This window comes from Anolis carolinensis, unplaced genomic scaffold (assembly GCF_035594765.1).
Source record: "Anolis carolinensis isolate JA03-04 unplaced genomic scaffold, rAnoCar3.1.pri scaffold_9, whole genome shotgun sequence".
NCBI lineage: Eukaryota > Metazoa > Chordata > Lepidosauria > Squamata > Dactyloidae > Anolis > Anolis carolinensis.
The window spans coordinates 12,911,765-12,925,851 of NW_026943820.1; the positions used below are offsets into that span (position 1 = coordinate 12,911,765).

At 38.6% G+C, this 14,087-nt stretch overlaps 1 protein-coding gene across 6 annotated transcripts in view; it reads left to right on the forward strand.

The window, feature by feature from the left end:
• neto2 (neuropilin and tolloid like 2) overlaps positions 1 to 14,087 on the forward strand; it is a 57,354-nt gene that overhangs the window by 23,057 nt on the left and 20,210 nt on the right. For 4 of the 6 annotated variants that reach the window (XR_010000643.1, XR_010000644.1, XM_008113906.3 and 1 more), the window contains exons 2-8: positions 1,111 to 1,167; positions 2,886 to 3,026; positions 4,340 to 4,588; positions 6,344 to 6,388; positions 6,484 to 6,611; positions 8,649 to 8,877; positions 11,438 to 11,551. Coding sequence is in view for 4 of the 6 variants with exons in the window: in XM_008113906.3 (XP_008112113.1) it covers positions 1,111 to 1,167; positions 2,886 to 3,026; positions 4,340 to 4,588; positions 6,344 to 6,388; positions 6,484 to 6,611; positions 8,649 to 8,877; positions 11,438 to 11,551 (963 nt within the window). In the remaining 2 variants the exon portion in view is untranslated. Of the gene's footprint in view, positions 1 to 1,110; positions 1,168 to 2,843; positions 3,027 to 4,339; positions 4,589 to 6,343; positions 6,389 to 6,483; positions 6,612 to 8,648; positions 8,878 to 11,437; positions 11,552 to 14,087 lie in introns of all 6 variants that reach the window. The other 2 variants (XM_062962011.1, XM_003222927.4) reach the window with 2 other exon arrangements.

Here is a 14,087-nt window from a genome sequence, read left to right on the forward strand (position 1 = left end):
AAAAATACAGAATTGCTTTGTATTGGTTCCTGATATAAGAAAGACATTGCAGCTCAAGATCATGTAGAATTGATTTTAAGTTTAAAGCCGAATAGATAGCAGGAGGTTCAGTATAGCAGATAACATAATAACAGTTAAAAAAATAGACTCAAATACACTTGCAATGCAGTAAATAAAAGTACAGTAATGTGACAAGTTTGGTTTGGGTTGATGCTATGAGCAGAGAAATTGAATTGTATGAGTGAAAACAGGAGGCATTCATTCCTTCAGTGGAAGGGATTGCAGTGGCTCGTCTCCTCCCCTATGAATCCTCATGGGCCCTAAGATCTTCCAGGAGGCCCTTCTCTTGCTCCTACCTCCTTCTCAAGCACGGTTGGCGGGGATGAGAGAGAGAGGGCCTTCTTGGTAGTGGCTCCCCGACAATGGAACTCGCTCCCCAGGAAGATTAGACTGGCTCCTTCGTTGTCCACCTTCCGCCGGAGTCTAAAACATGGATGTTCTGGTGCGCTTTTGAGTGAAGAGGCCACCAGCCATGTATCATGTTTTCAAACTGTGCTGCACTTTAATATTGCCCCCCCATTTTATAGGTTTTAGTGTTTTAATGCAATCAATTCCTTGTCCTCCCCTGCCCATCTCTATTTTACTCATGGTCTTTACTCAGAGTTTTACACTAATCAGTAATCCCCCTCTGTACATAGCAATTGATGTCTTGGTTTTAATAATTGTCATGTTATGTTGTTTTATAACTATGTTATTATACTGTGTTTTAAATTTATGGATTGTTTTTCTTATGTAAACTGCCCTGAGTCCCTTTGAGGATATGGAGGCCGGGTACAAGAATAAAGTTGTTGTTGTTGTTGTTGTTATTGAAACCACCAGTGGAATGAGTTGTTCCAGCCTGATTTGTCCCAAGACTGGAAAATCCCAGAGCTAACGACGAGATTTCTTAAACAAACGGGTAAGAATTAATTGTGGGATTTCACCAAATTCTAGGGCAATTTAGGCTGGGACAAAAAAGTGTGCCTCACAGGATGGATTTGAAAGTAAAACCCAGGGGTTTCTGTGGTACTTATACACCTATATTTCTGTTCTGTTTTTTTCCCCCACCAGTGTTCTTGATAACAATACTCGTAGTGGAAGGGATTGCTGTGGCTCAGAAGACTCAAGGTACAGTACAAGTTTTATTTCAGAAAGTCTGTAATTATGTGTTTGTACAATAAAAGTCTGAATTTCAGAGGTGCCCCTTTTTCCCAAACAAGTCTTGTTTGTCCATCTGGAAAAGAGAGAAAACACTTTTATTATTAAGTCAGTATAGTGGAGAGGGTCAGAGTAAGGCAACAGTTTGAGTGTTAGACTAGGACTTTAGGAGACCAGGGTTCAAATCCTGACTCAGCTATGTAATATTAACCTGGGGTGACTTTGGAGACATTGTTATCTTTGTCAGCCTTAGAGGAAAGCAGTGGCAAACATATCCTGCGGGGGGAAACCTGGCAAGAAGACCATATGAAAAAGTTGCCATAACTTGGCGTCGAGTTCAAGGCACATAGCAACAACACATTTTGTACTGAGGCATATGTTCTATTCAGGTAGTTATCCATTCATTTATAAATCATATATCCCCAGGCTTGCCCCGTTTCTACTTCTCAGGAACACAGGCATTGAGAAGTTTGGACTTTCATTGAGCCAGAGTTTCCCATTGATATTATTAACCAACAACCAGTCAAAATTTCCTGGGTTCAATGTCGTGTGATGTTCCCATGGAAAGGGTGAGAAAGAACCAGGCTCCTGTCTTACTAATTCATGTCTTCATAGCCATGTTTTTTGTAGCCATGGTCATTGAAGATATCCTTACATAATAAAGAAACGAGATTTGTTCTTGTAGTGTTGACAGGCAAGGCTTTTACTAATTAACTTTTTCACACAAGTCAATATATCTGTTAATTGCTCCCCAAGTAAGACGTATTCATGATGAAAAGGCACTGAATAATTAGCACTTGGGAAGCTTCGGTGGAAAAAATTTCACATTAAATATTCCACATACTATTTAAATTCATTATATGTACCCTTACATATAATCTGTCTTTTTGAAGAAAGAAAAAGTTGCTGTTCAGTACTTAAATTCCTGCAGAGAGGAAGAAAAAGATTCACTTCTAGTTGGAATATTGGAGGAGTATTTTTTTTTCCTTCAGGAATATGTGTCATAGAATCAAAATATGGAGACTTCATGAGATTATGAGAATCTAGTAAACAACATGGAGCCCGTGATAGCGCAGCGGGTTAAACCGCTGAGCTGTAGAACTTGCTAACTGAAAGGTTGCAAGTTTGAATCCGGGAAGTGAAGTGAGCTCCTGCTGTTAGCCCCAATTTCTGCCAACCTAGCAGTTTGAAAACATGCAAATGTGAGTAGATCAATAGGTACCGCTCCGGCGGGAAGGTAACAGTGCTCCATGTAGTCATGCCGGCCACATGACCTTGGAGGTGTCTATGGACAATACTGGCTCTTTGGTTTAGAAATATAGAAGACCACCAACCTCCAGAGTTGGAAACAACTAGACTTAATGTCAGGGGAAAACCTTTACCGTTAGTAAACAGAAGCTTTGAAATTCTGGCTGAAGCAATGAACACATTCCCATTATTTTTTATCTGAGCAGAAGTGTTTCTATCAGATGTCAGGTTGATATTATCTTCCCATTTTGGAATATCATTCAGCTTTCCTTGTAAAGAAGTAGCTTAACTAATTGAAGCCCTTTATGGGAAAGAGATGTATATCAATAAGTTGTTTCTTGTTCAGTAGATAAATAGTCCACAAGGCTCACAGATCTATATAGGACTGTTGTTTGCAGATATTTCCTAGAATGACTCCTCCTTCTGCTTCATTCACAAAGTTGGCCAGAATACTGGAGGCAACCGCATGGCATCTACCCAGTGCAGCGACTGGGTGCGAACAAGCAACGGAGGCCACTTTGCTTCACCAAACTTCCCTAAATTCTACCCACCCAACCAGGAATGCGTCTATATTTTAGAAGGTAATGAATCATCTCTATGATTATTGAGTTTTTTTATTATTTCATTGCTCAAAGTATGGATGCTCTCTGCAGTACCACAGTCAATCATGGGAAATCTTCTAAAACTGAACTCATGAAATAGGTAATGTGCAAGAAGATCTACCTAGTGTTACCCAAGTTGATGCCAATGATTGAAAATGAAGCCAAAGTTTGGCTAGCACTTACTCACAGTCTTTATGTATCAATGTAAACTGATGTTTTCTGAAAAAAGGCTAAATCTACAGTTTTGTCCCAAATTTGCATGGATAATGGTTATTCCAACTAGAGTCATCAAGTTTGATCAAAATGGGTCCTTAAGTAGGCATTTTGGAGCAAAATTACAGAAATCTAGTATTTGTGAGTAGTTGACAGTCTGGATCCAAAACCTTATTATAATTTCTCCTTTTTGCTATGAATAACACACCAAGTTTGGTGTCTGTGATCAAGCATGTGACTTTGTACAGCATGACAGGTATGAAGACACTTTAAATTACAGTATAGGGTATATTCTGATGCTAATAGTATAAAAATAGAGCTAAAAATTCTATTGACTACAAAGCTGTGTGCTAGTTTGGAACGTCTGCCACCTATTTCTTTTCAAATAGTACACTTCAAAGTCCTTGTGTTTTTTTTAGATAGATAGATAGATAGATAGATAGATAGATAGATAGATAGATAGATAGATAGATAGATCTGTTCATTTTCTGCCCTGGTTCTTAGGCCCCTTCTGCACTGCCATATAATCCAGATTGTCAAAGCAGATAATCTGGAATTTTATGGCAGTGTAGAAGGGGCCTTAGTTGCAAAACTTATGTGCTTAGGTTGCATAAATATTTGAGCTTCCTACTTAATAGCTATTTTCACATTTTTGCTTGTAGAGATCCAAAAGTTTTGTATGTTTATACTTCACTCATGTGCCAAACAGTATAATTTTATATGCTAGATTATAAATGTCACGAAGCATTTATGTTGCTAAAGCAGCGAAATAGATATTACATTTGTTTCAAACTCTATTTTCTTGCAGAAAAATACAGAAACTAATATTACCCCTATCACTTCAAAATGCCCAGTAATATTTATTCTGAAACCTCATTTCACTTGCTTAGATTTCATGCTTGTGAACCGTTTCTCTTTTATTATAGACAGATGGCATATTGTTTTTATGCCTTTTTATCAATATACTTTCAGAACAAATTCTTGTTATAAGCTGAGTCATAAATATGTCAATAGGTGCAGAATCTTTCTCCGTATTTCTGAAAGTCCTATTGATCTGGGTTGTCTTTTCTTTGTCACAGCCGCTCCACGCCAAAGAATTGAATTGACTTTTGATGAGCCATATTACATTGAGCCTTCATTCGAATGTCGCTTTGATCACCTGGAGGTTCGAGACGGACCCTTTGGTTTCTCCCCCCTCATTGACCGCTACTGTGGTCTCAAAAGCCCGACCCTGATTAGATCAACAGGCAGATTTATGTGGATAAAGTTTACTTCCGACGAAGAGCTCGAAGGAGAGGGATTTAAAGCAAAGTATTCCTTTATACCAGGTGAAAAAATGTCATCCCTTTACTCACTTTGACTATTATGCCAAGATACTGTTGAATTCACTGACAATATGAAAACCGACTCAATGTATTTTGCCTGTTTGTGGGCTTATTCGAACAAGAAAAAAAAATCCCTGAGAATATCAATACTATTTGTTCTCTTTGTTTTGATTTGGGATTCATATCCATGGTTTGCAATCCAAACGCTTTCTTGAAATATCCTGGGTTTCTATCTTTTCTTTGAAGTTCCCCCTCCCCATTCCCATTTGTCACATCTAGAATCATACGATGCCTTTCACCCACTTCCACTGAGACCTTTTGATATGTTTTCTTTTTGTGTGTCAGGAGCGACTTGAGAAACTGCAAGTCGCTTCTGGTGTGAGAGAATTGGCCATTTGCAAGGACATTATGCAGGAGACGCCCAGATGTTTGATGTTTTATCATCCTGTGGGAAGCTTCTCTCATGTGGGGAGCTAGAGCTGACACACGGGAGCTCCCCCTGCTCCCCAGATTTGAACCTTTCAGTCAGCAGTCCTGCCAGCACAAGGGTTTCACCCAGTGGTTCTCAACCTTCCTAATGCCACAACCCCTTAAATACATGTTTCTCATGTTGTGATGACCCCCAACCATAAAATTATTTTCGTTGCTACTTCATAACCGTAATTTTGCTACTGTTATGATTCGTAATGTAAATATCTGATATGCAGGATATATTTCCATTCACTGGACCAAATCTGGCCCAAATATCCAGTACTCCCAAATTTGAATACTAGTGGGGCTGGAAAGATTGATTTTGTCATTTGGGAGTCGTAGTTGCTGGGATTTATAGTTCACCTACAATTAAAGAGCATTCTGAACTCCACCAATGATAGAATTGAACCAAACTTGCAGGAGGAGGGCTTTTGGTGGGAGGATTTGCCATCTGTTTCCAAAAAGGACAAGAAGGACAGGTGGAGAGTCTTCAGCCTTCTCTGCCAAAGGGGTTCCTAAGACCATCAGAAATATGTTTTCTAATGGTCTTTGGCGACCCCTCTGAAACCCACCTCGCAACTTCCCCAGGGGTCCTGACCCCCAGGTTGAGAAACAGTGGTTTAACCCATTGCGCCACTGGGGACTCTACCTTTTGAATTGATCTTTTGAATTAACATTCAGGGATTATAGGGATAGTTTGTGAGCTAAGCATTGGAAGCACAAGGAGAAGGGGGATGATAGCACAGGTGTGAAGACAGCAGACCCGTTTGTTTTCTTGCCAGTCTGTTGCCCTGAAGGTGGTGGTGGTGGTGGTGGGGGGGGGGGTTCAATGAAGTTCAGCCACATTCTCCAACTTTCCTTAACGCAAAGCCTGCTTTACCCTTCATTACAGGCTGGAAGTCCCTGGACATCATCCACTTCAGGTCATAGTGCTGATCAGGCCTGTACAACCTGTTGCCATCCAGGGGTTTGGACCTCCAACTCCCAGAACACCTCTTTCCAGCCTTTCCAATGGTCAGGAATTCTGGGAAATGACATCCAAAACAGCTGGAGGGCTGCAGGTTGAAGACGCCTGGTGTCAATGAGTCCTTAATATTGCATAACAGCAGTCATATTAAATTATTGAATTGCTGACATTGTGCACCTAGTAAAGTCCCTCAGTGTATCCCTCAGTATATCCTAGTATTGTGTGTTTACCTGTCTGTCTCCTTTTCTGCTTAAATTCCAAGAGACTGCTTAGCGTTCCGAAATCCAATCATCCTCTTTTTTTCTTCTTCTCCTGTACAGACCCTGACTTCACATACCTAGGAGGTATTTTAAATCCCATTCCAGGTCTAGTATTGCAGTACTAATCTCTTTTGTTCATTACGTTTTAAATCACTCCTGCCCTTGGTTTGACAACCCATTGTGTCTGCCTTCCTCTCTAGATTGCCAATTTGAGCTCTCCGGAGCCGATGGGATCGTGCGGTCCAGTCAGGTAGAACAGGAAGAGAAAACAAAGCCTGGGCAAGCGGTGGACTGCATATGGACCATTAAAGCCACTCCAAACGCTAAGGTGAGGCTGTGGAATCTCTTTGTGTCTAATCGGTTTTCGGCTCATTAGTGGTTGGGAACAGCTGGCCATTAGTAATCATTTGCATGCTGTGTCTCATTCATTGAAATTAATTACCTGTTATTTGTTGGGAGTTGCGAGAAATCAAGATAGATGCTGGCTTCATAAACTGCCTTCAGTGCACAAGAGTGCGCCTGTTTGTGACTGCTGTGCATCATTCCACTGTGGTTTTGTTGGGGTGGGTGGCTATTTATTTCATTTATTTATTACATATAAGAATCATATTTAGAGACCTATGGCATGTTGACACATTTGAATGCAATCCTTTCGATTTGGCTTCAAACTCTTTCCCCCCTCTCTGTGTTAATATTCATACATTAAATTAAGTGCCATAATAAAATAAATCTGTTCCTTAATTTTAACTAAGGGTCAAACTTATTTTAGTTCTGCCGCCATAAAAATGTCTTCATTATGGGAAATGGCTGAAATACCTTAGAGGGGAGCACATGCTGCCTAGAATATTAGAAATGGCTCATACAACTTTCTATAGACACTGGTATATTTAATTCATGAGATATTATTTGTAAGTATAATAAAATAAATTAACTTATTTGTCAACTAGTGCCTAAACAAAAAGTATATGAAATTAAATACCAATGGGAAAATTATATATTTGTAATGGCGCTCCATGCAGTCATGCCTATGGCCACATGACCTTGGAGGTGTCTATGGACAACGCCAGCTCTTCGGCTTAGAAATGGAGATGAGCACCAACCCTCAGAGTCGGTCACGACTGGAGTTAACGTCAGGGGAAACCTTTACCTTTACTATCAAAAACAGATTCCTATACATGATATTCTGGCGTATTTAACAGGAGACATCTCACATCATTTGATGCTCTTATAGTTTACCTTAGTTTTGTAATTGAGGACTGTATTCTGATGCCTCTGTCCTGGGTTGCTATCAATTTCAGCTATTAATTTCTAAGAGTGGCCTAAATATTTGTTTTCTGTGGTGTGTGGCAAAATGAAGAAGATTGTAAACAATAAAATCAGAATAAATTCAAGTTGCAACAAGCATCGACGCTGATGGTTTCCTTAACAATAGCTGTTCACAAAATAATGGTTGGGTATAACACAGATGTCTTTGCACTGATAAGGCGATTTAATTTAGATAGTGCCACAATAAGTACTTGAAATAAATACTTTGAATACTTAGGTTCCTTTATTCGTGCTCATGCTTCTTGTCAACTAGAGCAATAACGTTTCCTTCCAAAGCTTGCTTCCTTTCTTCAAAAATGAACCCTTTTAAGGTCCTGGAGGGTTGAAGCTCATGAACATTGCCATTCCTTCTATTTTATTGGTATCCATTTCTCCTTTAATGCAGAGACTGCTGGCCTGTTTGACTTATGTACAATACAGTAGCTATTGCTGGCAGCTTTAGGCAAAACAGATTTACTGGAGTGAGACATAGTTACAGTTTGCATAAAAGTTTGCATCCTTTTAGGCATCATTTAGTGTTGTTGTCTCTTTTGTTTGCATACTTTGGTGTTGCACTTTTAATGAAAATATTATTTAGGAAAGCAGGACGGGAAGCAGAAAACATAAAGAACTAATGTTGCCATACAAACAAATGAGTTGTATAACTTTCATTTTTGCTACTCTAATTATACACCTTGGCAATGCAGATTTAACTTTGTTTGAAGATTAAAAATGAACTTTAACTTCTCCTTTGTGCATAAAAGAATTAAGTTGTAGAGTGACAGCAACATTTCTATGCCCAGAATAGAAATGTTTATTGCAGTGGTTCTCAACCAGATATTTTGGCCTTCAACTCCCAGAAATCCTAACAGCTGGTAAACTGACTGAGATTTCTGGGAGTTGTATGCCAAAACACCTAGGGACCCCCAAGTTGAAAACCACTGATATTAGTTTGTTGGTTTGTTTGGCAATATTGGTATTGGAAGACAATACGTTCTTAACTTTAATCATTAGTTCATTTCTTTGCTCAAGGTTTATTTCTTTCCCCCCTACCAAACAGATCTATTTAAGATTTCTAGACTACCAAATGGAACATTCCAATGAATGCAAAAGGAACTTTGTGGCTGTGTATGATGGAAGCAGTTCCATCGAAAACTTGAAAGCAAAGTTTTGCAGCACAGTCGCAAATGATGTTATGCTACAGACCGGGACTGGAGTGGTGCGGATGTGGGCGGATGAAGGCAGTAGATTAAGCAGATTCAGAATGCTCTTTACATCATTCGTGGATCGTAAGTATATTATCGTCATTTATGCATCATTCACATGCATAGACACAGGGAAAGGAAGGAGTAATACAAATATAAAACTACGCAAGTTGTTGTAAAACTAATCCAGATACATTACTAAAAATGCAATCTGATATTAAGCAAACTGGCAAGTATATATAGTGAAAATATAAAAGATAATATTCCAAAAGCTTAGAACTACACTATGTCACAAAATTTGAAAAATATTATGTTCCTGGTTTGAAAGTGTTATTCCTGTTTAATTGTGTGGTCCTTATTTTGAAAGTAGTTGTTCTGCTCCAGAAACTTCGTTTTTTGTGGCTGACACAAACTACGTTGAATTGATTGAGACTCATTGAAATATCCTTGGAAAAAATATGGCAAAATGTGCTGCAGGATGTCCCTCCTGCAGGGACAAAGTTTTTGCAGTTTAATAAACATTTCCCATGTTTTTATGATAGAACCAATTAGGAAATGGCATTTATAAAACTCAGGAACAAAAATAATGTTATCAGGCATGTGCAAATTTTGACCCTCCAGGGGTTTTGGAATTCAACTCCCACAATTCCTAACAGCCTGGAGGGCCAAATTTTGTCCATGCCTGTGTTACATAGTGTTTTAGAATCATAGAATTCCAGGACTATGGTACAATGACTGTATCCATAGGAGGTACAGTCCCATAATTTGTGTGGATACATGAAAATATAGATAATAGCAAACCTATTGAAATGAAGTACCCCTGGCTCAGAAATATCTTAGGGTCATACTGGAGAACCTAGGAAATGACTAGAAAGCAGATATTTTGTTGTATGTGGATAAATGAAAACTGCAAATAACAATCCTACAGTTATGGGAATCATATGTTATAAAATATGAGAAAGCAGTATTAAATTTGACCCATTTTTCTTGTATTGAACATGCACTAAATGGAAAACAGCTTTTGGTTCAAAAGGAGGCTGAGTTAACATATAATTCTAGACCAGATCAAAAAGGATCAACCCATGATCCCAGAGAAGTAGGGAGATTTATGCCCCATCTACACTGCCATATAATGTAGGCGGAAACTGCATTATATGGTAAGTGTACACTCATATAACATAGTGCATTGAAGCGCATTATAGGAATCTACACTGACCATATAATGCAATTTCAAACAGTGTAGATGGGGCCTCAATCAGCTGTAAGACTTGTCAACTCCCTATTCCAAATGGGGAGATCAAAAGATAGAACTGTAGCTTGCAATGCATCACTGTACTATAGGATATACTATACCATATACTATTATACTATGTGCTAAAGCAAAGTTGCTTTCCTCTGCATTTGAGAAGTTTGGTATCCATACTTCAGTCATAACCTCTGGCTGAATAATTAATGTGGCTTTCAGGATAGAGGAGGAAACTGGATTAATTTTTTAAACAGATCAGACATTTTAAAATTGGAAGATGTTCTCGAACGACGGGCCATTTTGATCCAAATCAGCTGGGCTCTTCCTTGAAACAGACAATTAAGGGGGCTTGAAATAGAAAGAATTATAATTAAACTTCAAACGGCATTAACGTGCTCTGATCAGCTGGTGTCCTTATCATGAGATTAGTGTGCTTTAAATCAAAATATATAACTCGGCACGGATTGCAATAATTTAATGTATATTACTCCTTCCTTTAAAAACACTGGCTATTTAAGTAACTCAAAAACTGTGCAAATCAACCCTTACCAACAGCATAGGTGACAAAAAGACTGCTATTTTTAATACTATTGTCAAGGAGATGGGCATGGCATGTTGTTAACCACAACTGTAGAAATATTTTGAATGTGTTGCTATATAATGGGTTGCTGTGAGTTTTCCAGGCTGTATGACCATGTTCCAGAAGCATTCTCTTCTGACGTTTTACCCACATCTATGGCAGGCATTCTCAGAAGTTGTGGAATCTGTTAAAAACTAGGCAAGTAGGGTTTATATATCTGTGGCATTTCCAGGGTGGGAGAAAGAACTTTTGTCTGTTTGAGATGGGAATGTTGCAATTGGTCAGCTTGATTAGCATTGAATAGCCTTGCACCTTCAAAGGCTGGCTGCTTCCTGCCTGGGGGAATCCTTTGTTGGGTGGTGTTAGCTGGCCCTGATTGTTTCCTGCCTGAAATTCCCTGTTTTTAGTCCCTACATCCCCCTCCCCTGGCAGGAAGCAGCCAGGCTTTGAAGCTGCAAGGCTATTCAGTGCTAATCAAGCTGGCAAATTGCAACATTTCCACCTCAAACAGACAAAAATTCTTTCTCCCACTCTGAACATTCCACAGATATATAAACCTCACTTGCCTAGTTTCCAGCAGACCTCCCAACCTCTGAGGATGCCTGCCATAGATGTGGGTAAAACGTCACAAAGAATGCTTCTGAAACATGGCCATACAGCCCGGAAAACTCACAGCAACCCAGTGATTCCAGCCGGCCATGAAAGCCTTCGATTACACATGTTGCTATATAATATATGACTTATTGATGGGGTAACCCAGAACTCCCCCCCCCCCTTTTTTTTTTTTTTTTTTTTTTTTTTTTTTTGCTCCTCTATAGCTCCCTGCTCGGGTGGCACTTACTTTTGCCATAGCAACATGTGCATCAATAATTCTCTGGTCTGCAATGGCATTCAAAACTGTGCATATCCTTGGGATGAAAACCACTGCAAAGGTGAGTAGACCAAACCTTGGACCGGACTCTTTTGTATATCTGGTTTTCTGATATGACCTAAGGCTGGTTCTGTTCCATATTCTCAGGCTAAAGGATTGTGAAAAACACCATATATTTTCCTTTGTAATGGGAAGATTTGCCTTCTCACATTTTAGAAAGTAATGTATAGGTTAAGCTTGCAGTGCATCATGCATAAGGCTTCCACCTTGGCCATCTGTGTGTTGTGTTATATGCTATGTTTCTTCACTTTTGAGTTGCTTTTCTCTGAATTTTTTAAAGATATGCTTTTACTCTGCAGCTTTGTCCTTCTCTGGTTACATTTTTCTGTTTTATAGCTTTTCAAAAATAGATCAGTTTGTTAAAAATGAGCTTTGCAAGTGGGCCTCTGCCTCCCTAGCATTCGTCATGTCTAGTCTGAAGAGTCTTTTATTTCACTTACCTGGTGTCTTTTCATTTATGAGCTGTCCTATTGCAGAAGCTCTCAGCATGAAATACTTACATAATACAATAAAACAAATAAACATTGATTTAGAATGTACTTTAAAAGCAGCAGTAAAAAAAGATGTTTGGAAACAGAAAGACAAATATTTGAGCTGTTCAAACAACAACACTTTTAAAGCCAATCTTAGATAATTTAATACAATGTCTAGAAATATATCGATCCATCTTCCTAGGGGGAAAAAACATTTCCATTCACATTTTAGTTGTTGTCGATATGGGCTTATCCAGGAGATAACCGTGTAACTGTTTTCCTTTGGAAAGACTTTTTAAAACGCCATACTCATGATTCTTCTTAACTAAAGCTATAACCTTTTCTTCCAAAGCTACCTTCCTTCTGCCCTTTGCTGCCCTTTTAGGTCACAAAACATTAAATAAATTGCTCTAATCTAGTAGTGCCATCTTGTGTGCTTTCATGTGAAGTGCTCCGATTTAATCATTCTTGTCAAACACTGTTAACTTTTAAGTGCACATCTCTTCCCTTAACCAGCAGTCAAAACAGGTATAATTTCTCTGAAAAACTATTGGAAATAACTGCACTCGGTCTCTGGGCACATATCCCTTTGTAAATAAATGCCATAACCTTATTGAAAAGGAAAAACGATGTCATATCCATTTGGCAAATGTGAATCTCCATGAATATGCATAGACCCCCTTTGCAAACCACTAGTCAAGAAAAACATGACCTTGTTAGAAGTCAACCCTTTGAACAGGTGATACTAATAAGCATTCATATAATGGCACACAGATAACTCCACTGTTAAACTGAAGAACCATGTCTTTGAACTGCCAAGGGCAAAGACATGCCACTACAAAAATATATTTGTTTAGCAGAGGATGGTGGTTTTTTTGAAGCTGAAATTGCAGTTGTAATTGCTCAAAAATATACACTCCCTTGAAACCTCTTAGTTTAAAATATGCACTCGGAGATTTAAAAAAATGAAGTCTTCTTTGAAAAATAATGTATCTTGTTTACTCAAAAACATCTTATATTAATTCACCATCCAGGCACATTTCTTATTTAAAGTTCAGTCATAGATAGGATGTAGTTTTCTCTTATATTGAGTACACGGGGTACCATTCTTAATCAGTAGTCCATAGTCTTTAGGTATAGTTGTACTCATGGAAATCCGTAAGTCATACTTTTCTGCTGAAGTCCAAACAGCAACATGCATCTGCCTCCACTGAGTTGTAAAGCAGACTGAATACAAAATGGAGTCCTGAGTCTGAACATGCTCAGTACAATCACATGTCTATAACCCCTCCCACACCTAAGAGGTGGAGTCAAACTGGCAAATCAACATAATACATAGAATACAGGTTAGTAAATATACACATTAACAAATAAATAGTGAAAGGCTTAGGAGGGTGCTATTTCCATTAAAACTACCGTAGATACTTATGTATAAGTTGACCTCTTGTATCAGTCGTGAGCAAGTTTGGAGGCCAAAATTGTGTATTTTTATATGACCAATGGATAAGCCGATGGTCATTCCACAGAGAGGGGAAAGCACCTGCCCAGTGACAGAAATACATATTAATATGTGTATTTATGGATTTTTTACAATGTTTATGGATTTTATGCTGTAACCCGCCTCGAGCCACAAGAAGAGGCAGCTAAGAAATATTATTATTATTATTATTATTATTATTATTATTATTATTATTATTATTATTTTAAAAGTCCAGAAGCAGCATCACGATAGAGATAGTAGAGGGGATCGGTGATTCTTATAGGTTCTTTCAGAATAGATTATGTCTTTGCTTTTTTGCCACTTTACTCAGATATGGAAACCCTCTCTACTGCAGGATCTGGGGTACATCTACACTATAAATTCAATGCAGTTTGACACCACTTTAACTGCAGTGGCGCAATGCCATGGAATCCTGGGAGTTTTCGTTTGGTGAGGCACCAGCACTCTTTGGCATAGAAGACTTAAAGACCTTGTAAAACTGCAGCCCTTGTTATTTCATAGCCATAGCAATTAAAGTGATGTCAAATTGCATTAATTCTCCATTGGTCCCTTTTGTTTGAACC